Source organism: Lipotes vexillifer, unplaced genomic scaffold, assembly GCF_000442215.2.
Source record: "Lipotes vexillifer unplaced genomic scaffold, Lipotes_vexillifer_v1.1 scaffold71, whole genome shotgun sequence".
Taxonomy (NCBI): Eukaryota; Metazoa; Chordata; class Mammalia; order Artiodactyla; family Lipotidae; genus Lipotes; species Lipotes vexillifer.
In genome coordinates this window covers 2,270,801-2,295,707 of record NW_006793703.1, presented here as the reverse complement: position 1 = coordinate 2,295,707, position 24,907 = coordinate 2,270,801, and the positions used below count along the sequence as shown (strand labels likewise).

Here is a 24,907-nt window from a genome sequence, read left to right as displayed (position 1 = left end):
ATCTTTGGCTTTCAGCCGAGTATAGACTCAGTGGGAGTCAGCTCTCTGTCCAGGGTGGCCGCCTTAAAATGCCAAGCATTTACCACATGTCAGGCGCAGTGGGAGGTCCTCTACATGCACTGTATCTTTTAATCCTCTGTGAAGTGGCTATTATTTTTATCTTTGTTTTACAGAGGAGGAAACTGAAGTTCAGAGAGGTTAAGTAACTTACTCAAGGTGATACAGCTAGTAAGTAGTAGAGCCAGGACTTGAAGCCCGAATTGCCTGACCCCAGAACTTTCACCCTTAACTGCTAGCCAGTATGTACCGAAATCTGCTCAATTAATAAACGTATGTGTTCAGAGCAGGAAATTCTGGAAAAGGAGCTCATTCAGAGGTAGGTAGCCAAGATGTCTGAAATCTAGAAGCTAAGTCACATGAGGAATGAAGAAAAGCCTCAAGAGGGGCAAGATTTCTGGCTTGTACAGCTCAACATACCAGGCTCAAAGGGTCAAACCAGAACCAGAGTCAAAGCACCATAAGGTAGATCCCCTCTCTGGGAGGGAAGACCCTGAAATGGGGGCCACACGTGGTCCTGGTGTTCCTGTCCCCAGAAGCACAGGCCAGATGACCACGTCAAGGATACTAGAGGTAGACTCTGTGCCTCGGGAGAGGGGCTGGGCTCTAAGGGCCCCTTGACTTTAGGATTCTATCGGCTTGTAAGCATCCAGCTTCCGCTCCCCTCTGCTGGTGTACAGAGTTCAGTCCTGTATTTCCGATTTGTTTTTAGGTCTGTTTTTTTGTTTTGCCTCCATAGTGACTCCGTTACTGTCATCATATAGGCCTTGAAAGTCCTCTAAGCCTTTCTACTGTGTTACCGTACCTGGGGACAGTACCTGTGTCAATCAAGTGAGCTGAGATTCACTGTTTATAGGAGAATGGTATAGATGTGGGGACCAAGCGGCTCTCTGGGGAACTAAAGAGCATGGTTTGAACACTGGGACTTGTAAAGAGCCTCAGAGATGCCCAGGGTCAGGAACTACTACTGGTAGAGATTACACCTGCTCTCTATCTACCCCCCAACACATGCACCCACGCGTGCACGCGCATACAGACACGCTCCTTCTGCTGTCTCTGGCCCTGCACTGCAGGCTTCTAGCAAGTCTAATTCAGATTCTAGCTGCTGCCAAGGCAAGAGAGGCAGCAAGGCAGCTCCAGCTGGAGGAAAAAAACAGCCTCTACAGCCAAGTGATACTTGAGTCTGATGTCATGAAATCTGCTTCCCTGTTTGCTCTTGATCTTTCTGACCCACTGGATTCCTGACCAGTGCCTAGACCCTGACTTGCTGTGTGTAAACCTGGGGGCATTTCGTATATCACCTTCCACTCTGCCTTTCTGGCCTCTACTCACTATGGAGGCTGACACCCCTACCTCCACGCCCCCAGCCACACATACAGGCCTGTGAGGATACAGGCTGAGCATCTGTGCCCAGCTACCCACCCTCACCCACAGCCATCCAGACACAGCCCAGAGCTGAGCCCACACCCAGGCCATACGTGGGCCCGATACCAGGAACCCACAGATCTTGCAGCCTTTTGAGGCCAAGCTGATGTTTCCATAGGAAGAGCTACAGGAGCAGATCATTCAGTCTTGAAGAAACTGGGGACACCTTATGAGTCAGCATTTCCAAGCTCTGCAGGAGCTGGGCTGACTTCGGGTCAGGTCAGCACCCATCTGGGTCTCTGTGCTTTAGACATCTCTAGGGTAGGGTTTACAAAGAATGTTTTTTAAGCAACAAAACCTTTCCTTTAAACTAAATCTTAGGAAAATCAATACATGAAGCAGATGGAAGGGGAAGTCCTACTCTGATTAGGCATGGGGGCCCAGAGCCCTGGCTGCCCGGGCCCTTCCCTCCCAATACCTCATGGCCACCCTGTTCCCACAGCTGCCGTTGAAGTTTCAGAGGCAGTGAGTGCTTTGAAAACCTCTGTCCTCAGGGAATACAGACAGGTGGTTAGGAGGGTGTCTGAGCCCCCAGGGACTTACCAGCAGAAACAGCATCCCTGCCCCAAACAGCATTCCTGCCCCCAGGGAAAGGCGGAGAGGCAGCCACGCTGGACTTGGCTGCATTGCCAGGGTGGTGGTTGGAATGGTGTAGTGAGGGGCTTCAGCTCTGATGGGGGTTTAGCTCAGCCCGGAGGGCGGCCAGCCCAGGCATCCCATCCTGGGGTCGCAGCAAAATTGTTCAGATGAACCAGAAGAGCCTCAAAATAGGTCCATTTCCAGAGACCACCACTGGTCTCCTGAGGGAATGCCACATTCCTGCCACGTGAAGAGGCACAGCCACAGCAACTTGCAAGGAGAGCCTAGGTGTGTGCAGCCAGCAGCAGCGTGCTGATTGGCTGCATTTCTGACGGGGCCCATACAACGCCACCAATGCCTACGTCAGGACACATTCAGATCCACGCATTCTGCCAGTCTCTGGCTGCCACCACTATAAGCAAGGACACTGGCAATGTGGAGAGGGTCAGGATCCAAGTTGGGAGTAGGGTCGAACTGAGTTTGAATCCAGTTTTCTCACTAACCAGTCTTGAGCAAGTTGTGCGTTGACTGAAATAAAAGTTGCAAGTTAAGTTTTATTTGGGGAACTTACTGAGGACTATGGCCTGGGAGACACCCTCTTAGGTAACTGAGGTACTGCTCCTAAGAGGTAAGGTAGGAGCCAGGAAATATATGAATTTTTTTTTCTGGAAAAACATGTAGTCAGACATCAAAAGACTACTGCTAATCACAACAGACATCTCAAGTTAATGATTTTAGTGCTTTTCTATCTATGGGAAGAAGTAAGAATCTGGGGTCATTGAAATGATCCCTTAGATATGCATCTTAACTATTTAGGGCCAGTACCCAAAGTACAGAATGCTTCTTGTTTTTCTCCATCCTGAATTCCCCTCAGGGTGCACGACTGCAGTGGCTAATGGCTTGATCCTTATAGAACTGGAATGGCGGGCAACATTCTTTTCTTTACATGTGTAACCTCTCTAAACTGCCATTTTACTCATCTGGAAAATGAGAATAACAGGCATACCCACCTCATGGGGAGTTGTGAGGATGTTAGACCTACCTGAGTGACAGAGTGCCCATCACAGCACCCAGCTTATCTGCACGAATGATGCATTGGTCCATCTGTCTTCCTCCCTGACGATGGCCCTGTTCTTAGTGAGAAAAGCACTGAACTGAGATCAACATCCAGATTTCCATCCTCCTCAAACTTCTAGGATTAAAGCCACAACTCCCCTCACCTTCTCATTAAAAAAAAAAAAAAAAAAAAAAAAAAAATTCTTTGTAAAAAAATTAAAACCTGACATATCCAGAGAGCAATAAATAATTCCGTGACCAAAGAGAGTGATGTTTTTAAAAGGTCATCACTAACAGATGTCGCCTGCAATTTACTAACAATGAATTAGTTCGTTAAAAGACTACATTGGTCAACACTTCTGTCCTTGTGCCTCTCAATCCAGGCTGGGTTAGAAAACTCTTGAGATGTACTCACCCTCCACTTAAGAAAGTTTGGGGGAATCTTTGTCTTTTAGGTCCACCTTGCTCCTTCTTACTTCATTTCTTTCTCTTATTCCCCCACGTGGTCATGCTGGCATACCTGATTCCTAACCCTCAATCACATCTTGAAGCGTTTCATCTTTTCACTTCTTTAACAATAATAATGGACCATTACTGAGCACTTCCTATGTGCCAGGCCTGTCTTGCATCATCTTACTTAAGGCCCATACGGATTCAATGTGTTGTGTGTTACTACTTAAAAGGTTGAAATGATGGGGGAACAGGGGTTCAGTATTTGGTCCAAGAACATACAACTCATCTGTGGGGAGCAAGCATTTGAACCCAGGTTGAGTTCTTACTTGCTATCCTCTGCTCCACCTTTTCAGAGCAGCCTCCTTGAGCCCATCTCTTCTTAAACACAGTCCAGAAACATCTCTGCTCTTCAAACTTGGGGTTTTGGCACACTGAGAAAAACCACAGAGCAGAAAAGCAGTAAAGGCGATAACACTGCCAACACAAATGTCACAAAATCCATGCAGTCTAGCCATGGGAGGAGCACTTGTTTTAGAATCTAATTTCTCTTTGCAAATAGTTCTAACAATTTTCATTATCTAGTTTCCCAACTCACAGAATATTAGTCTTGGAAATTAGGTAGTGGGGAAAGGAATGCTCATGGCAAGTGTGAGGATGCAACACATTTTAGAAAACGATTAAAATAATCCTCAAGAATCCTGGAACTCCCAGAGGAGTTGTAAATAACCAAGGTTTTATTGTAAAGAAAAAAAAAATCAGTGGGCTAGAAAACTAACCAACAACACCATTGGACAAGATTTTATTTATTGTGCCTGGGCCCTCTCTGTATGCTAATGGCCTCAGACCAGGTCAGCCTTTGTGTGGACCACATAGTAACAGAAGAGCCACCAGGAACCCTGGCTGTCAACGTGGCGGGCCACGCTAGCTGGTTTGCATGTGTCATTTAATCTTCACAACAGCTTTACAGAAGATTGGGACTCATATAATCCTCATATATTTTTTTAGATGAGAGAAATGAAGCCCAGAGAGGTTGAATAACTTGCCCAGCATACAGCCGAGTCACAAACTACACCCAGGCTACATCACCAAACACTTGGCATCGCTTACAAGGGGGCAGGAAGGACACATGAACAGACCTGAGCACACCAAACACCAAATAAGAAAACATCACAGGGCCAATATCCTACTAAACCTGGGCCTGGGGCTTTCACTGGACCGGGCCCAGGTATTTGGGGCCAGTGTCAGGACTGTGATTATGAATAAACATGAGGAATGTGGGCTGGCCCGTGCTGTCTGGGGTACCCAGAATTTCCCCTGGAGTTGAATTAGATGAGTGGTTTCTACTTGGCCACCCGGAGTGGCATGTCAAATAGTAGCTTTAGATTCAGATGGACCTGGATTGATATCCCAACTCCACCCCTCACACTGTGACCCTGGAAAAGTTCCTTAACGTCTCTGAGTCTGTTTCCTCACCTTAAGTGAGAAAGTGAATGCAAAATACATTTCCGGCATGTAAAAGGCACTCTACCACATGTTGGTTCCTTTCTCCTTGCCCTTGGGAGGAACCCTGAGAAAGTAGCCCCACCTCTTGTGCAGGCTCTGATCCCCCTAAAAGGCCATCACCAACTGGGGTCTATGAGGATATGTGCCAAAGAGGCAGAAAACTAAAATGTTGTCAGTCAGTCCCCTGGGAAAGTAACCCTGGTAGCACTGAGTCTTTAAAAGCTTCACAGAGAGCCATGAGTCACGGGGCCAGTGGGGGACCATCACCCAGGAGGACAGTGGTGTCTCAGGTCTTCCGTGGGTTCCTCTCCTTGGTAGACGGATGAAATTAAAACACCAATTCTACCACAAATCTGCCTCTCAGCTGCCTAGGAACATGAGTGGGCAGTGAGGAAGGTCCTAGGCCCAGTTCAGCCAGCCCTCCCATCCCAGCAGTGCTTCCACCTCCCACTAGGGGGCAGCACCTCCACCCACCGTCAGGGCCCGAGGCCTTCCTGTCCCTCCCAGTGCGGACTCTGCCCCAGAGTCACAAGCCCAGCAGAGCTTCTCTGCCCTCCGGGAGCATTGGTGACAGTGTCCATGAGGACTGGGGTCGAGGACGAGGACTAGATTAACCAGAAGCAGAGGCCTCTTACCCCAGGAAATGGTCTCAGAGAGGAGAGATGATCCTTCTGTTGCACATAACTCATCAACCAGACACTAGGAAATCTCTGTGGGGAAAAAGTGAGAAGGGAGAAATGGAGCAGGTTACCTTTTTGGGGGCTCTTATCTTACCAAAGTGTTCCGTGCAGAGTTTAAAACTCAAATAATACTGAAAAGGTCACAATGAAAAAAACAGCAGACTCCTTCCCCACCCCTCCCTCCACCAAATCCCACCTCCCCTGACCCAGAGTCAATAACTTAACTTTGTTAACTGCTTCTTCTGGTATTAAGCTCCACGGTCCTATATGATATTCTTATATTAATTCTTGAGTTATCACTTTTAGACATTATCAGTTGACTTCTGATTATAGCAGGTGAGGATTTTGTACTCTTACATCACCCAATTGTCCTCCCTCTACCTTCCCAGTACAGGCATATAATTCAATAATCAAAGTTTAACAGTATGATTATATAAATTCTGTCTACTTCCAACACCGCAGATTTTACTATATTTGTATTTCCTTACCTGTTCAGTTTTTATTTTTCTTGCAGTTAAAAATGTTCTTGTTTTCTCACTTTAAGAGGATTTCTAAGTTAGGAGTTAAACTTTTCTATATCTTTTCCTCCCAATTTATATCATGGTTGCATTGTTGGGAACAACTCTCTTGTATATGACAAGTATTTATTGAGCATCGACTTTTCCATATTATCCTATTAGGTGCTAAGAGATACAGAAAGAAACATGGTCTTTGGCCTTTTACAGCCTAGAATTCAGTTAAGAGACAAGAGAGATACACATAAAAAAATAAACAGTACAAGCATGAAGCAACAGTTCTAGCATTGCCCTATGTGCTCTGTGATGTGTAGAGTTAATAGGACCCACAAGGAATGTTCTGGAGTCAGAGGCTAAAGTCACAAGGAAGGTTTTCTGGACGCCACCAGCCCTGAACTGGGCTTTGAAGTCTCATCAAAGTGGAGATAAGGAGAGAATGTTCCAAGAGAGGGAATCAACGAAGAGTTGGTCCTGGAGCCCAAACATAGGAAACATGTTTGAGCAGGACTAGGTCTCAATTTCCTCGTCATTAAAAAGCAAGAAGCAGCAGCTGGTAACTGGTGCTATGGTTGTGTGAGAGAAAACCCCTAATCTTAGGAAATAAACACTGAAGTATTTAGGGATAAAGGACCAAAATGTATATGACTTACCCTCAAGCAGTTCAGGAAAAAAAAAAAAAAAAAAAAAAACCTATACAGACAGTGGATGGCTATTTCTTGCCCTATTATCATTTTGGAACCCTTTGGAACTCTGGAATTATTTGGAGTTAAAGAGTTATTCAAATATAAAGTTTTTTTAAAGGTTTAAGGCAGGTTATAAAGACACCTTCAAGACCTCTGTCCTAAGGAAATAATCACATTTATATAAGGTTAACGATTTAAGCTGAAAATTATTCTTTGCTCCATTTGCAGCAAAGAAAGAAAAAAAGAAATCAAAAATATTCAACAAAAGGAAAACGGCTAAGTAAATTCTATGGTACTTCATGCTGCCATTAGCATGAATTTTTTCAATAAATTTAAGTCTCATAAGAAAATGATCAGCGTACAATGTCAAATGAAAAAAAGAAGCAGGATATAAACCAGTACATACTGTATAAATCCAATTATGTATCTATATAGACATTAAAAAATTGAAGAAAATATACCACAATACTAACAGTAGTAGGATTAAGAGTAATTTTATCTTTAATTTTTCTATATTTTAAAGTTTTCCATAATGAACATGTATTAACTTTCCAATAAAAAAATTAACATAATTTTCTAAAAAGCTAAAGAAAATGAGATTATTTGACAAACCCAGGGTTATTTTCATAATTTTTAGGAATTAAGATAAAATTGTAAATATGTTTATTCTTTGAAATCGTATTCATATCACAATTAGCATGGAGAAGAATATCTACCCTATAGAGTTGCTGGCAGGATTAAATGAAATTTTTTTTTTTTTTTTTTTGCGGTACGCGGGCCTCTCACCGCTGTGGCCTCTCCCGTTGCGGAGCACAGGCTCCGGACGCGCAGGCTCAGCGGCCATGGCTCACGGGCCCAGCCGCTCCGCGGCATATGGGATCTTCCCGGACCAGGGGCACGAACCCGCGTCCCCTGCATCGGCAGGCGGACTCTCAACCACTGTGCCACCGGGGAAGCCCTAAATGAAATCTTTGTAAAGCGCTTAGCACAGTGCCTGCCCAAGGTAGTATGGATGTATGTACGTATACATAAAAGTTTTTAAATTTAAAATTATATATATATGTAATATACATATATACAACAACTGGCTATTTTCATAACCCTCATCTCCCTGCTTTTTGCTTGCTAGCCTCTGGTTGAGCTTGAGTTTAGTCGGGTGGGGGCTGGGCCCCGGGTCGGGTAGGGGTGACCCGAGCTGGCCTCTGCAGGTGGCGGCCGAGTACTTCAAGAACACCACGCTGCTGCTGGTGGGTGTCATCTGCGTGGCGGCGGCTGTGGAGAAGTGGAACCTGCACAAGCGCATCGCTCTGCGCATGGTCCTGATGGCCGGAGCCAAGCCAGGCATGTAAGTCACACTTAGTGCATCCCCTCAGCTCCCAGTAGGCCCCCTGGACGGTCAGAGGGACGTCCACTTGAGGCTTTCTACCAGTGGGGATGGGAGGACACCAGGGCCTCAAGGCTCCCATCTCCCGCTCCAGTGAGAGGGCCTGTGACCATGGAATGGAGACTTGAGTGGGTGACTTTGGTGTCCTCTAATAACCTGAGTAACCCAGACTGCCGGGGCAGCAGGTTACAATATCTAAGGGGCTCATCTGGTAAAACAAGAGGGACCAACATAAATTGTTTCCCAACCTTTTTCCCTTATATCAGGGAACAGGCTGGATGAGGAAGTGGTGTCTTCTCCTCTGTCATTTAAGGAGGCATGGAGGTTTCCTCCCATCCACCCTGAGTTCTTGTCGCCATTGGTTTAGACCAGAGGCCTGTCAAATGTGGCATCTGACCTGGCATCTTGCAGGGCACTGCAGGCCCTCAGCTGCTTCCTCTTTTCTCTCTGCTGTCAAGAAGGCCGCTCCGGAACGTGTAGGAAGGTCAGGATTGACGGTTTTGTGTGAACTCATTCCCGCTCTGTTGGATAACCCTGCCCTTATCTTCCCTTTGGAATATCGTCCTCACCTCCTAGTTTACAACTTTCTTGCAACACTTTTTATGTAAGCTGCCCTGACTCTCCTGGGAGTCCAACAGAGCATAAATAAATAATATGGTGTTAGTTTTTATCCCTAGTCATTAGATGAAGACATGTTATACTTAGAAAGATGTTCCTGTCTCCCACTTAACCACAGCCTAACTCAGAGCCTAATCACTCAGTAATAACCTGAGGTGTTGTACTCCACACTCGACCTCCTAGACACACAATGGCATTTCCCCACATCATGTTGAGGCTGTGCGGCTCTTTGAAACCCCCGGGTACTATCGTCAAGAATTTTTATCCCATTGCGTTTCTACTCGTCTCTATTTACCGCACCCTCCAGCAAGTTTCCACCCACCACGGGGCCCTCTGTTTGCCGGTGCATGTCCAGGGCAGACAAACTCATGTCTCCATCAGCCTAAACAGAGACACCATCAGGGCTCTGGCACCTACCCGGTCATGATCCACAGGACAGCTGTGCTGGCCCCAAACTGTGAAAAGTCAATGATCCCACCTAAGGTGATCAACACGGGTAGTCTTTATGCTGGCTTCTCTTACGGAAATAAGAACTATATCTGTACAAACACACAGTGCATGTTTTCAAAGTCAAGGAGAACTTGAAAGTTATCTTTGTGTTTTCCTCCAAGTGTCAACTCATAGACACAGCCTTGAAAAAGTGCACACAGTGCAATGGGACACTGCTGAGCCGTTGGGGGCTATGCTTTCAACGGTTGGTAGTGGGACAAGTAGTGGGCGGAACCGTAAGCTCTGTCGGTTAGTCTCTATTTGGTCGCTAATAACTGCGGTGACTTGGCTGCAAAGCAAGGAATGGGATGGTACTCATAGGACTGCTGGCTGCAAGGGCTGAGAAAAGAATTCCTTTATACACAAAAAACACACATCATCACCAAGCTAATGTCCATGGACGAGAGCAATCAGGAAGTCCGTGCCCTGTGACCCTAGCACCAAAGCTATTCTTTGCTTAAGCAAGGGCTTTTCTTTTTCTTTTTCTTTTTTTGGCTAAGGCCACTAGCCCACGAAGTGTGATGCATTCATTCATTCAACACATCTTTAATGTACCAAGCCCTGGGAGTACAAAGCTGAATGTATGACATAAAACCCCCACTTTCTGGATAAATGCCAGCACCAGCAGGCTTGTAGGAGGCCCCAAGGGAGCCATGTGAGGTCGCAAGTTTCACCTGGGGAGGGGGGCGTGCTGTGATGCTCCCCCTGCGCCTCCCTGCCTTCCAGGCTGCTGCTCTGCTTCATGTGCTGCACCACACTGCTGTCCATGTGGCTCTCCAACACGTCCACCACCGCCATGGTCATGCCCATCGTGGAGGCTGTGCTGCAGGAGCTGGTCAGGGCCGAGGAGGAGCCGCTCGCGGCTGGCAGCTCCAGCGCCGAAGAGGCCGAGCCCATCAGTACAGTTTGCTGGAGTTTATCTCCCCTTTGCTCCTCCGCCCGAGTGACACTGCCCAGCTCTGCGGCCGCCCCCACCGACCCTCACCTGCGAACCGCCTCTCGTCTCGCCTCTTCCCCTTCCTGGCCCCTTACCCCGTACCAGCCCTGTAACCTGAAGCTTCCCTGTGACCCCCATTCCCAGCTCTTCCTTCCTGCCCTACTTAGAGCAGCCACCGCTGCTCCTTTCCCCCAAACGCTCAAGGATTACGACAAGACCCCAGGCCTGTCTGTGTCGCTGAGTCCCACTATGCCTTCCGAGCGGAGGGAAGGGGAGTCGTCAGGCACCAGGCCCAGCAGGAGCCCTGATGCCTTTGTTTCCTTATCCAGCCCCAGCCCAGAGCCCCTGCCCTTCAGGGTCAGGTCCAGACTCCACATCTCACTTCCTGCTTTCCTTTGCTACCATAGATCTTGATGTAAACAACAGCCAACCTTCCCTGGAACTCATCTTTGTCAATGAAGAGTGAGTATGACCTCCCTCCTCCCAGACAGAGCCTCTTTCAGCTGCACGGGCCAAGCTCACATCTTGCCACACCACCACCTCCCCCCGCCCGCTCTCCTCTCCATACCAGGGAGCCACTTGCCAAGATCCTGAGGGCACCACCCTTAACCACCAGGTATCACAGGGCTGAGGGAAGAGGAGAGAAGACTGCACTGAATCTGAGGGAGTATGTGGACTATCTGTACATCTACCAAGTAGCATTTCAACTAAACTGATGTCCCTCTTGGGAGAATAATATATTTAATCTATTAATGAAAAAAGGCTCACATTTTAGATGTCACTGGAGATTCTTAGAGAATCACAAAGTATTTTTTAGATATTAGACGTGGTCTTACTAGATTCGGTCTTATTAGATATGGCAAAGAAAAACTAGGTGGCAGGTAGGGGATTCGAGGACAGTTGGTGAGACAGCCATGTGCTGATGAAAAAAGAAGCTTTAGAAAAGGAGAAATATCGTCTCAAACATGGGGTAGATCCATTAACAGCTGATTTCTTTTGGAGATCTAATATCAAAATGTGGTCTTCAAGGAATACTGGGATGAATAGGACATTTGGAAAGTTGGATTTGTACTAGAGCTCAGTTTTGCGATTTGCTCTTTTCATTGAAAAATGGAGAACTCACACTGAGTGAGACCAGCACCATGTGAAGGGACAGAGGCAGAAGGGTGGCATCAGCTTATCTTCCTTCCGCCACTGGCTCCAATCATAATATACTGGACTTTCCTCCCCAGCCCTGACCATATCTCAGGCAAATCCTATAGCTCTTCTGGTTCCTTTCAGATATTAGAATGATCTCGTTTTTAGATATTCGGCAGTCTAGTCCAGACTCATAGCAAAACTTCAATCCCTCATCGGAAGCTTCTCCCCGCCTCCTCTCACGCTCTCACCCAACCCCCCTTCAGCCCAGGCCTGCAGGATAAGAGGTAGAAGTGAGCAGGTGAGACAGCTGACTTTTCTCTTACTCTTCCCCCACCCTCCCTCCTCTCCCCTCACCAACTCTCTGCGTCTGAATCTCCAGGGTCAGGGCAGAGGCTGTAGCGAGCAGGAAAGATAAAGGGGCAAAGAGAGTCTTGGCTGGAGGTATTCCAGAGTGTGGTCAGTGCCCTGAGATTCAGGCCCAGACTCTTTTACACGTCGGGCACTTACCTTCAGGGTCTTCGGAGTGTCCCCTTGAGGCCACCTCTGCAGAGCCTGGGCCTCATGGCACGCGGTGCTCTTGGATGACCGCTTGGGCTCCCTCGGTTCTGTGCTCTGGTGGCTTGCTCCCCAGCCTCTTTATTCTGGGGATGCCTCTGGCCTCTCGGGCAGGGCCTTTTCAAGGTGGCAGTAGCCCAGCCACCTTCCCTGTGCCGCCCCCAATGAAGACCACTGTTCATTGAGGGCACAGCCTGCTCCCAGTGCAGTGGGCCTTTTCTCCTCACTCTGGCCTCTTGGGCAGCACACACTGGCCTCTTGCCTTTGTTCTTTTCTGGATGAAAATACATGTCCCCAAACTCCAAAGCCAAAGCTCAAGTTGTCCCGGACTTCCTCAGCAGCATGCAGGGGGGATCCAGGGCTGTCACGGTGTGAGGATGGCGGTCTTCTTTCACGCCAGCACCTCCCATGCTGTCTGAGGGGTTCCATGCCAGCCTCCTCACCTGATTTGGGAAGGAAGGCGGGGAAACATCACAATACTCCTCCCAGCCTAACGACTCTCTCCGGTGAATGCTTCCTCTGAGCCCCATCAATGCCTTATCCTTCCCTGATAGAGCCTGGAGGTCGGTGACGACCCCAGGACCCCACTTCCTGCACGTGTGTCCAGCCCCTCTCACTGGCCTTCCCAGCGGCTGAGCTCATAGAACCCACTGTCCTCAGAACTAGGACAGACCAGAAACATGCATTTAGTGCTCAGTGTAGGTCCGTAATGCTGGTAGTTAAATCCCCACCTTCCTCTCTCCTCAAGGCAAAGACTGGGGACCAGTAAGAGTGGGAGGGACTCAGCACACGCGTTGCCTGCCATCCTCTGAGGTGCAGCTGCTGATAAGAAATTCACCCCCATCTTCTTGCTCTCACATGTTTTTTACCATGTGTGGCCCTGCCCCTGGCCCTCCCTGCTCCCGTCGCCTTAGATAAGCATTTCATGTTTCTCCTTCTAGAAAGTGAGCCAGTGAGAACAAGGTCAGGGGCCCAGGCTCTCCAGGCAGAGACAGAGACAGGTTCCTCTCTGGCACCACCACTTAGTACCCGGTGCCCTCGGGAAGTTAGTAACCTCTCTCTGCCTAGTTTCCTACTCTGTAAATGCAGGTGGTGATACCTGCCCCTTAGATCTGTCGTGAGGATTTAAGTCCATATTTGAGTGATTAGCACCTAATAAGCACTCCATGTTAGCTATCATTAGGAGTCTCGGTTTCCCTCCAAAGGAAACGCCCTGCCCCTGTTCCCACAAATCCTTACCACATCTCTGGAAGGTGAGATTCGTCTCCTTCTAAGTGTAGCCTAGAACACCTGTGTCTAGAAGGGTCACTAATACCAAACACCATGGGGGAGAATTCCCATCTCATCAAGTCTGGGCCACTGTTGTTTTTCCCACTTGCTTTGCTTTCTTCCAGCACGTCGAATGCAGACTTCAGTTCTCTGATGCAGAACAAGGTATGGCCCTGGGTTTCTTCTGTGCTTTGAGATACTTGAAAGACCCTCAAGATAACTCAGGGTCAGAGAAGCCTGGCAGCTTGTCGAGGGCCCAGCGGCCTTCTCTGATGTGAGGGCACAGAGGTGCTCCCCTGAGCCTGGATGCGTGAGGCTTTGGGCAGTTCTGAGCCCCAGCCCTGAGTACTGGGCTTAGCTTCACAAAGGACAGGTTAACCTTTCCTCGCGTAAACCCAATATTCAGCCATCCAGATATTCAAGAGCCACGTATTCAGCCTCAGGATCCCTTTCAGGAGGGATTCGTTTACAAAAATCTGATTACAAAAAGGGGACGCGTGGGCTTCCCTGGTGGCGCTAGTGGTTGGGAGTCCGCCTGCCGATGCAGGGGACACGGGTTTGTGCCCCGGTCCGGGAGGATCCCACGTGCCGCAGAGCGGCTGGGCCCGTGAGCCATGGCCGCTGAGCCTGCGCGTCCGGAGCCTGTGCTCCGCAGCGGGAGAGGCCGCAACAGTGAGAGGCCCGCATACCGCAAAAAAAAAAAAAAAGGGGACGCGTGGGCTTCCCTGGTGGCGCTAGTGGTTGGGAGTCCGCCTGCCGATGCAGGGGACACGGGTTTGTGCCCCGGTCCGGGAGGATCCCACGTGCCGCAGAGCGGCTGGGCCCGTGAGCCATGGCCGCTGAGCCTGCGCGTCCGGAGCCTGTGCTCCGCAGCGGGAGAGGCCGCAACAGTGAGAGGCCCGCATACCGCAAAAAAAAAAAAAAAAAAGGGGACGCGTTTATAGGGGAAAGCCAAGTTTGCCTGCACACTCTATGTGGCCTCACCCCCTCGCCCAGGGTTGGTTTTACATCTCTTCTTACCTCAGTCCCAATGGATGGGCTCTGATCCGTCCAAACTGTGGACTTGGTTGTGTGCGATTTTTTTCATGTTCTTTGTGTTAAAGAAAAATGAAGGGTTCTTCGTTAGCTAATGAAGTTCTAGAAAGCCAAGCTCTCCTATAAGGACAGAGCCATGTTTTTCCAAGTTTCAAAAGCCTCTTCAAATGGGGAACCTGCGAGAAGGAGGCAGGCACAGTAGGGGTGGCTCTCTACCACCTGCTCGCCCTGCTTCTGGTCTCCGAGTCCCACAGGGAGGAGGCGTGGGTGCCCCCAGGGCAATCAGGTGGCTTCTCCAGGCCCCACAGTCTCCTCGTGATAGTGTGACGGTCTGTGTCCCGACAGAACCTGAATGGCGTGCCCGCAATCACCAGCTCTACCAGAACAGCAAACCACCAGGACAAGAAGCAGCATGCATCTCAGGTAATGGAATTGCACCTCCTAATCCTGTTTCCTACCTGAAGTGCCTTGAGCTTCCCAAGGGGCACTGCTCGTGAAGCTGTGAGGGTGTCAGGGTAGTGGGCTGTCGCCAGGCACACTTCATCCATCTGTGTGTCTGGCCTGTGTGTGCCATGGAGATAAGACATTCCACTCACTGTTGACTTTGGCAAGTCATGCCACTGTCTGAGCCCCAGTTTCTTCAGCTATAAAAACTGAGACTTGGTCTAGATCAGAGGTGTTTAAACTACTCCTCAAAGGTGCTTCAGGGGCACTGCAAATATTTTATTCGAGTATCCTGAGATTTTAAGGCAACTGCTTTTCTGTTCCCTGATTTTCCTGGTACTTTATCACTGAAACAAAATGCAGAAGTAAAATGGACGTCGAAGGTGGTGTAAAATTGCAACCGTCACTTACAACGCTTGATTTCAAATTTTTGTGTTCATCAGAATCATCTCAATTATATAGCATCTGTATCATCATAAATAAATGCCATTGTTTATTAAATACCAAGCACTGGGCTGGGCATTTGCTCTCTAGTCTTGGCTCAGAGAGGTAGCAACTTTGAACTCCATTTTGACAGAGACGCAGAGAGATGAAATCATGTACCCAAGGCCTCAGAGCTAGTGAGAGGAGAACCTCGATTCAAATCCAAGTCTCCCTGACCCTATGTGTATACTTTCAGTTAAAAAATAGATGTTTGCCCATTAAATGCTACATTTGTTTTCTCTATTGGAGGTCCATGTAAATTTTCATTAGGAGAAAGGATTGTGGAAAACCACTGGACCAGAGAATCTCTGAGGTCTCCTCCAGCTCTTATAATCAATGAATCTTTCAGGAAAATGTGGCGGGATCCAGCCTTTCCCGGGCCCTCCTAGGCAGATGGGGCAGTGGTTACAGGCTTTGAGAAATGTGGCAGGGTGGCCTCTTCCCCTTGGTTTTCCTATGACCTGGCCTGCTGACATTTGTACCAGGCTACTCCTAGTTTCACAATTTGGGGCCAGGCCTGACAGGACAGAGGGGCACTTGCTTCTTTAGTCCACAGTTGAGACCAGAGGTCAGCAACTGCTGATGCTGAAAGGCCGTCACATGGACCACGCAGGGCCTGAGAGGACCATGGCCAGGCTGAGGTTTATATGCAAGGGGGAGGGGAAAGTGGGAAGGAAAAGCCAATAGGCAAGAAGGGAAGAAGTGAGAAAGAAGGGAGGAGAGAATCACGCACTTTGACTCTCCGCCCAGTGAAAGCTGGACTCTTTCTATAATGCAGAGCTTATTTTTCAGTCATCTCCCAACTAGGACTGTATTTTAATTCCACATAGAATAACCACCTTCTATTTGGTATTTAGACACAAAGTGGAGAGCAGTCAGTTTTACTGGAATTCAAGTAAAAAACAGAACGTGCTGTTAATACCCATAACAACAAAAATAATAATAGCTTACCATTTGTTAAATGCCAGGAAGTGTTCCAAGTGCTTTCCATGTACTTTTCAAAACAATCTGGCAGAGAAAATAGGATTTTCCCCATTTTACAGAAACTGCAGTGGGATGGGGCTGCCCAAGTTGGTAAAAGGTAGAACTGGTACTGGGATTTGTTTTTCTGACACCCAAGCTTTCCACACTGCACAATGGTGCCCCTGTTTTTCATGCTTTGTGTGCCAGACAGCCCAAGCCGGGTTGGAGAAATTCACTGACTTTCCTTTGGTAGGAAAAGCCACCAGTCCTGACCCCCAGCCGCAGGAACCAGGAACTCAAAAGAAAGTACAAGTCCCAGCATGACCAAATGATCTGCAAGTGCCTCTCTCTGAGCATCTCTTACGCCGCCACCATCGGGGGCCTGACCACCATCATTGGCACGTCCACCAGCCTCATTTTCTTGGAACACTTCAATAAGTAAGTAATTCACTCGGTCAACAAATATTTACTAACCACCCACTGTGTGTCAGGGACAGAACCAGGTGCTGAGTATACCACAGATAATCGAACCAGAGCAGTTTCTGTACTAAGAGGGAAAAAAGATGATCAAGTCATTACAGTTAAATGTGACAAGAAGGGTGGGATTCTTCTGGGGGAGCTCTGCTGAGGGACCCCACCAAGTCTAGAGGGAGGAAATGACTCCCCAAAGAGGCGACAATGAAAGTGGAGACCTGTAGGCCAAGCTGGAGTTAACTAGATGAAGGGAGATCTTCCAGACAAAGAAAACAGTGTAGTAGGCTCAGAGGCAAGAGAGCAGAGCATGTAAAAGAAAATGACAGGCCAAAAGGAGGCCAGGGAGGTGGATGCGCAGGTCACAGAGGGCCTCGCAGGGCCCACTAAGGAACTTGAACTTCATCCAAAAGGCCGTGAGAAGCCTTTGAAGAATTTTAGGCAGGGAGTGAGGTTATCATATTTACAGTTTTGAAAACTCATTCTGGATTTTAAAAATGGACAATGGATTGGAACAGAAAAGGCAGGCAGCAGGAAGATAATCCAGGACATGGCTACAGATGCCCAGGAGAGAGCTGATGGTGGCCTGGGCAGCAGTGGGAGGAGAAATGGCCAGATCTGAGCAACATTCAGAGGGAGACTCGACAGGCCTGGGTAGGGTTAGGAAGAGCCTGAGAGAGGGAAAGCCCAAGTCTCATTGTCAGGCTTAGGGCTTCAGCAGCTGGGGAAACAGAGCGGCCCTTGAGGGGAAAGATGAGGAAATGTTGATACAGAGGTTGAGATGTCCAAGTGGACACCTGGGCTGGGGCCACAGCTCTGCCCAATGATGAACAAGGAGTCCACCAGATAACCTCCTTGGCCCCCTAAGGCCAAGGAGGGCCCCTAAGCAGTGGATGTTGATAACAGATTTGGAGATTCCAAGCCATGGTTCTCCTGTGGGCAAAGTTCACATCTAGAACCTTCACGAGGCTCTAGAGACTGAAGTTCTCCAGAACTGATGCCTTGTGTCCCCCAGTCAAAACACATTCCTTGGGGGCTTCCCTGGTGGCGCAGTGGTGAAGAATCTGCCTGCTGATGCAGGTGACACAGGTTTGAGCCCTGGTTTGAGCCCTGGTCTGGGAAGATGCCATGGAGCAACTAAGCCCGTACTCCAAAACTTCTGAGCCTGTGCTCTAGAGCCCCTGAGCCACAACTACTGAGCCCGTGTGCTACAACTACTGAAGCCCATATGCCTAGAGCCTGTGCTCCACAACAAGAGAAGCCACTGCAATGAAAAGCCCGTGCACCGCAACAAAGTATAGCCCCCGCGTGCCGCAGCTAGAGAAAACCCGTGCGCAGCAACGAAGACCCAACACAGCCAAAAATAAATGAAATAAATAAAAAATTTTTTAAAAACCATTCCTTCAGTGACTTTATAAACAAAGTACATCAGATTGCCTCCTCTATTCTGTTGTCTTGAAATCCAGATCAGAATCTTTACATAAATTAAGAGCAAACAGATCCAGAGTGATTCTCCTGAGTGCAAAGTATATACACTTCAGTGGTATCAGTTTTGGTTGCTTGGATGCTTTTTTAGCTTATTTCATAATTCTTGGCAGGGCTCAGTGCAGTTGCAGCTGCCAAGTGAGTTCTAGATAATGTTTTACCATATTTTTATCATTATCTCTACCATTAGCTCTGCTCTGTCTGCTTAAGGACCATTTAGCTTATTATCCTGAAATACCAAATGGAAATCCACCCTTTTCTAATCACTGACCTGGTTCTTTCCCCTCCAGCCAGTATCCAGCAGCAGAAGTGGTCAACTTCGGCACCTGGTTCCTCTTCAGCTTCCCCATCTCCCTCATCATGCTGGTGGTCAGCTGGTTCTGGATGCACTGGCTGTTCCTGGGCTGCAAGTGAGTCCCAGGGCCCTGCCAGCAAGGCTCTCCTGTCCATCCAGGGCCATGGCGCAAGCCCTGGAGGGTGCCATCCAACGGGGAGCTGCCAAGTAACCACAGAGGGTGTCTGGAGGATGCAGTGGACTAGATGAGGAGTCGGGCATCACATCTTCTAGACACTCTGAACATACATGGACTCTGCACTTCACTATGAGCTCTGCAATGAAATGTTCTTAATTTCAACCAACTGGTCAGGGGAAGTGCTGGATTCATAAAGAGTCTGAATCGGAGAGTGTTTAATGTAGTTCCATACAGAGTAACTTGAACTAATTTCTAAAGAAATGATGCCAAGGAGAAGTTCCCTTAGGCTTAATTTTATAGACATGACTGATTTATACTTAGTAGCTGTATGATATATGCTCATATCCCTCAAAATAATATTAGACATTCCTCGTGCAATATTATTTCTAATATTAATTTGCTTAGCCAGCCTTTTACTCATTATGGATGCTTACTCCAAATTTGATAAGCTCTGAACACATAAAGGGAAGATGTATATGATATTTTGCTATTAGTCCGGGGACCCAACATTCCCATTGCTCAGGGAATGTTCTCTGAGTTGACTTTTCTTTTAATAACTCAGAGACAATTGTCAAATCAAAGATAACTGTATACTTCTATGCCTCCAGTGTTGCTAATTGAAAAGTAACACCCGGGCTTCCCTGGTGGCCCAGTGATTGAGAGTCCACCTGCAGACGCAGGGCACATGGGTTCATGCCCCGGTCTGGGAAGATCCCACATGCCGCGGAGCGGCTGGGCCCGTGAGCAATGGCTGCTGGGCCTGCACGTGCGGAGCCTGTGCTCCAAAACGGGAGAGGCCACGACAGTGAGAGGCCCGCGTACCGCAAAAAATAAACAAACAAAAAAAAAGAAAAGTAACACCCACTTTCACCCCAGACAAGCCTTGTCTCTAGACAGATACACATACACACACCTATGTGTGTGTGCAACACACAAATATATAAGCATCTATACACATATGCCACAAATATATAAGCATCTATATATAAGCATCTATACACAAATATATAAGCATCTATACACATATGCCACATCACATTGATTCTCACTTATGTAAAGGACGAGTGTGTAGAGACTTCCCCGGTGGTCCAGTGGTTAAGACTCTGCACTTCCAATGCAGGGGGTGTGGGTTCCATCCCCGGTTGGGGAACTAGGATCCCACATGCTGCAAGGAGTGGCTAAATTTAATTAATTAATTAATTGACTGATTAATTAATTAAAAAACCCAACTGGGCAAAAAAAATTTAAAAGACAAGTGTGTAGAAACAACCCCACATAAGTACACTTGCACAAGTCCATGAGACATGACTTTACATTTATATACCAGAGATATACCCGAAAGGCTAGGGAGAAGGCTGATGAGAAGCTGTGTAACTTGGCAGATCAAGAGATCAAGTCGCGTGATAGGTGGGGCGAGTGGAGAGAAGCACCATCACAGCCAGCCAGCCAGTAGTTTAGTATTTGCTTAAGACCTGTTCTCCTCTGGGCCTCAGAAGTGTGCTTCCTTTATTCTTTTGCTCATTCTCCCATCTCAGTTTTAAAGAGACCTGCTCTCTGAGTAAGAAGAAGAAGACCAAAAGGGAAGAGTTATCAGAGAAGAGGATCCAAGAGGAATATGAAAAGCTGGGAGCCATTACGTAAGAATCAGCCCTTCACCCTCTCTCCTTCCCCAGGAGAAAGTGTGGCAGGTAAAGTGTGCACAGAAGCAGCCTTGTTCTCAGTGGTCCCTTGAGCTGGGGGAATTTTCCTCAACTATGAATCTAGGTATTTATAGAGGTGCTACTTAATGCCAAAGTCAAGCTGGCCCAGACTCTAAGGGCCACCCTTCCCCTCTGCTGTATTCCAAGTCCAAGTGGCTAAGCAGTAGCTGCGTTTTAGGTCTCCACTATTGGAGCTCTGCTTACAGGAGCATCCCAAAGCAAAGTTTGAAAGCTAACAGAAACTTCCCAGTTCCTGGAGTGGGTCTGTTTTCTTTTATAGCTACCCGGAAATGGTGACTGCATTTTTCTTCATCCTGATGACGGTGCTGTGGTTTACCCGGGAGCCTGGCTTTGTTCCTGGTTGGGATTCCTTCTTTGAAAAGTAAAGGATGTTGTCTCTGAGAACAACCCCCTAACCCAAACCCTTCAGGCAGTATCCGCTGGTGTCCCCTCCTAGATTCTTCGGGATAGTCATGAACCCAGGAAGCACTTTGTTCCCTTGAAAGTCCCCCTTTTTTAGGGAAGCTGCAGTGTGGAGTCAGGAAGAAAATAGTCTTTGGAGTCTGAGTCCAGGCTTGGGATCAGGAGCTGCCACTTACCATCCACATGACCTTGGTCTTGTTACTTAAGCTCTTGGAACCTCAATTGTTATGAGAGTTAAATGGGAATATGTCTGTAGAGTAAAACACCACCTGTAAAGACCATGGCCATCATAGCCGAGGCCTGTCCCACCCCTACATATTCCCGAGGGCCAGGGCCACAGGCCACAAGCTCTCAGTGCCAGCTTGTGACCCTCCCAGTAAAGAGAACTCATCCTTTTCTAGTCTCTTTTATCTAAATAACTCCTGACCACTCCTTTTTAACTGTTGCCCATTAAATCCACCACCGGACAGCACGGCAGCAACTGGCAAGAAGGAAGGTTGACGTCCCCTCTAGACTAGGTCAAGAGAGGCACTGTGTTCAGACAGGCTGTCCTGAGACACTGTGTTACCCCTGGGCTTCCTGACCCTCTCCCCAGCTCTTCTTGTCTCTTCGCCAGGAAGGGGTACCGCACCGACGCCACAGTCTCTGTCTTCCTCGGCTTCCTCCTCTTCCTGATTCCAGCAAAGAAGCCTTGCTTCGGGAAAAAGAACAATGGTGAGAGGAGTTCAAGAGAAGAAGTCAAATAATGGTCGAAGTCAGAATTTTGGGAGGAGCCTTACGGCCCTTCCAACTCCTCCCAGAATAGCAGAGTATCCTCTGGTTCATCAATTAGGCCCCTGTCTCCACAAATCACACCCATTAGGGTTCATCTGGCTCTGCCTTGCTGTCTACCTGTGATCCAGGGGAGGACCAGGAGCCCTCACTGGGGACGGAGCCCATGATCACGTGGAAGGACTTCCAGAAGACCATGCCCTGGGAGATTGTCATTCTGGTGGGAGGAGGCTATGCTCTGGCTTCTGGCAGCAAGGTAACCCTTGAATCTGTTCTTATTGGGTCCAATGTTTTTCCAGCAGCTTTACCTAATGAGTCATTATGGTGCCGGGAAGGAAGATTCGAAGGCGCTGAGAGGTGAATGTTCACCCAAGTCACTGGGAAGGGAAGCAGTTCAGCCAGGAATGGACATCCTGTCCCACCTTCTAAGCTGGCACCACTGGGAACAGAGTTACAGATAGCTGTGCCACAGTCACAGCACACAGGCATTCACACCTCACTTATGGGCCCACACTGCTACAAGCAAAAGACATATTGGACTTTGTAGGCATGTCCTTCTGGAGTTTTGACAGTGGTGATAGGTGTAAGGTGTAAGGGCCCAGAGATGCTCCAGATTGACTCACAGCAAATTGTGAGTCCATATGCATATGGACTCCATATGCATATATTGAGACCCTTTGGAGAATGTATGCTAAAGCAGATGTAAATGCCCCCCACTTCCTGACTGGGAGGATTCGGGATGAGATCTTTTAAAGGGGGCTGGTGGGAAATAGTTGATTTTCCTAGATTGTTAGCCCTTCCTGAAATAAACAGCCCTAAGAATCAAGCAGGTTAGGGGTCTCCCTGTTTTCTTCCTCTAGCTCGTCTATCTACATTCACCCATTCTAAACTTGGCTCACTTTTGACTGCCCATTCATTGTGGGCCTAAATGCTTTCTGCATCAGTAACAAAGTCACAGAATCCTCCACTTGGAAGGAGCCATGGAGCAACACTGAGTCCCATCTTCCCACCCCAATAGAGATTTCACTCCAGGACACCTCCAGTGACAGGGCAAGCACTGCACAGCCAACAAAGAATATTGTTCTTTACTTTCAGTTCAGGTCTTCTGGATGTCTTCCACTCTTTGCTCTGGCTTTCTTCTCAGGAACCCTCTCCTCTCCTGTAATAATTATTAAAACAACAAAGACAATCAGGTCCCTTGAGATCATTTTTTTCTTCCAACTAAAACTCCCTTAGTTCCTTTAACCATTCCTCATAGTAGTGACCCCTTACCATGTTGGCCTTTCTTAGGACCACTTTGCCTTTGCTCAAACACAGTCCAGGGGTGGTCAGTCTAGTGCAGAGTAGAACAGTTAATTACCCAAGCCCCATCCTGTACTTTTATGGAAGCTTTTATAAGGCTTCATTGTCATTCATGTCAATATTTATATTGAAACTGCAGTCAACTAAAACGTTTCATTCTTTTCATTGTTAGCCACTATTAAGCTTCAAGTCCTTCAACCAATCCTGTATATATGCTGTCAATATTTTTGATTCCAAGTTCACAATATCATATTTATCTTTGTTGAATTTCAGTGGTTAGTTTTGGCCTCTGAGCCTAGCCTGGCAAGATCTTTTTTTTTTTCTTTTTTAACCAAAACTGTGCATGTATAGTTGGTATAACTGTAGAACCTACTGACTACTACTTTAATAATATAATTCAGGTACAATATGTGTGATTCCTACTGAATTTCAAATAATTTCAGTCTTAACATTAGTGAGGAAAATCCAATAAAAAATGTTTTCATACCAAGGGTTTAAAAAATTAAGGTTTCCTTTGTTGTTGTTTTTTCTTAACTTTGCAGTCTAATTTACCAGTTTATTTCATTATAGTATCAACTAGTTGTTCTGAAAAAAAAATTGCCATTTAAGCTATTTCACTTTACTTACAAGTACTATGTGGAAAACATGATAAATAAAAATCCATTTCTTTTTAAAACATACTGTTTCCACTCAGCTAACTGCTCTCCCTCCCCTCTCTTTGTCCAGAGAGCAAAGTTTAATGTGTCACAAGAGATAACAATTACAGAGTTCCTGTAGGCCTCGAGACTCTGCACCCACCATTAATTGAGGTAGTCCCCACATACTGGATTTATAGCTCTCGGTCAGTTGAGAAAAAAGAAAGGGAAGTGGTCCAAGGTAAAAATGGCTACATGAGAGAATTCTGAAGCCCTTTGGTCATCAGTCGTCTATGAGCATGTCATGAAGTGGCCAGGGTGCTGTGGAGATCAAATGAGGTTTTGATGAACTTGGAAAAGAGGAGAAAAGGTGGCCTGCTGACAGTGTAGTAAGGCAGTCTTTAAACAGTAAAACATGAGTAGGGCTTACAGCTTGAGGAATCATAAAATGTCTCACCTTGCTTTCTGCCCTACTGGCCAGTTCTTTATTGCATTTGCAATCTAGAGGGTAAATAGGAAAAGTCAGAGCTTGTCAACCACAGAAGGGAGAGGAGGGAGGGTGGGGAGAGCTGGTGAATGCATATGGCAACCTGGGGTTTTTTAGGAACATAAACTCATTTGTGCCCTTCATTTTTAGGGGAGGGGGAGAGCCCTCATCATTGGCAGGTGAACATCTTCCAACCTAATGAATTATTCCAAATGGGAATATTCATTGATTTGAGTAGATATGTACAGGTGTTGCTAATGGAAAATGTTCAAGCATGGCTATATGCCTTTATATCGTGTTGCCAAAAAGCATGGGCAGATGGTAGATCCTGATGTCAGCCACGATGAGATTTGAACCTAACACAGGCTGAGACTGAATGACTGTTTCTAGGCCAGTGACGTGGCACCTTCCCCACTACATGGAGATAGACCTGTAATCCCTCTCTCCTTCATTACTCATGTAAAACTTCTAATGTTCAGTCTTGTCCATTCAAGGCCCCCAAAACCAGAGGAAAGGTTACTATCCAAACATGTTGATAACTTTTCCCATTTCATGGGTGATAAAATAAGAGAAATAGATTTCAAAAGCAGGATTAAGGATTACACTTGGCAATCTGTGTAAAGGGCATTGTTGATTGAATGCACAGCATGAGACTGTCAGAGGCTGGAGAAAGAGTAACAAGTTTGAAGTTGAGGGGCTCATCACCCCAAAGATCTCCAATCCCTGCCAAGTCATATCAGGGCTAAGGAGGATCTCAGCAAGTAGAGGCTCTCTGTGCCCTGTGACAATGACTGATCAGGAGGCCCTAATTAGACTGAATGGGGTACAATCATTAAAAAAAAAAAAAGAACTTGCTGGGCTACATAGTGATCTAACCATAAAAAATCAGGAA

At 47.3% G+C, this 24,907-nt stretch overlaps 1 protein-coding gene across 1 annotated transcript in view; it reads left to right on the top strand.

Moving 5' to 3' along the window:
- The window catches only part of SLC13A4 (solute carrier family 13 member 4), a 41,394-nt gene that overhangs the window by 10,063 nt on the left and 6,424 nt on the right, over nt 1–24,907 (top strand). Inside the window, exons 3-13 of the mRNA XM_007466587.1 lie at nt 8,160–8,296; nt 10,169–10,341; nt 10,787–10,841; nt 13,469–13,508; nt 14,724–14,801; nt 16,522–16,706; nt 18,515–18,634; nt 20,233–20,334; nt 20,678–20,779; nt 21,437–21,534; nt 21,723–21,847. Of these exons, the coding sequence (XP_007466649.1) occupies nt 8,160–8,296; nt 10,169–10,341; nt 10,787–10,841; nt 13,469–13,508; nt 14,724–14,801; nt 16,522–16,706; nt 18,515–18,634; nt 20,233–20,334; nt 20,678–20,779; nt 21,437–21,534; nt 21,723–21,847 (1,215 nt within the window). The remainder of the gene's footprint in view (nt 1–8,159; nt 8,297–10,168; nt 10,342–10,786; nt 10,842–13,468; nt 13,509–14,723; nt 14,802–16,521; nt 16,707–18,514; nt 18,635–20,232; nt 20,335–20,677; nt 20,780–21,436; nt 21,535–21,722; nt 21,848–24,907) is intronic.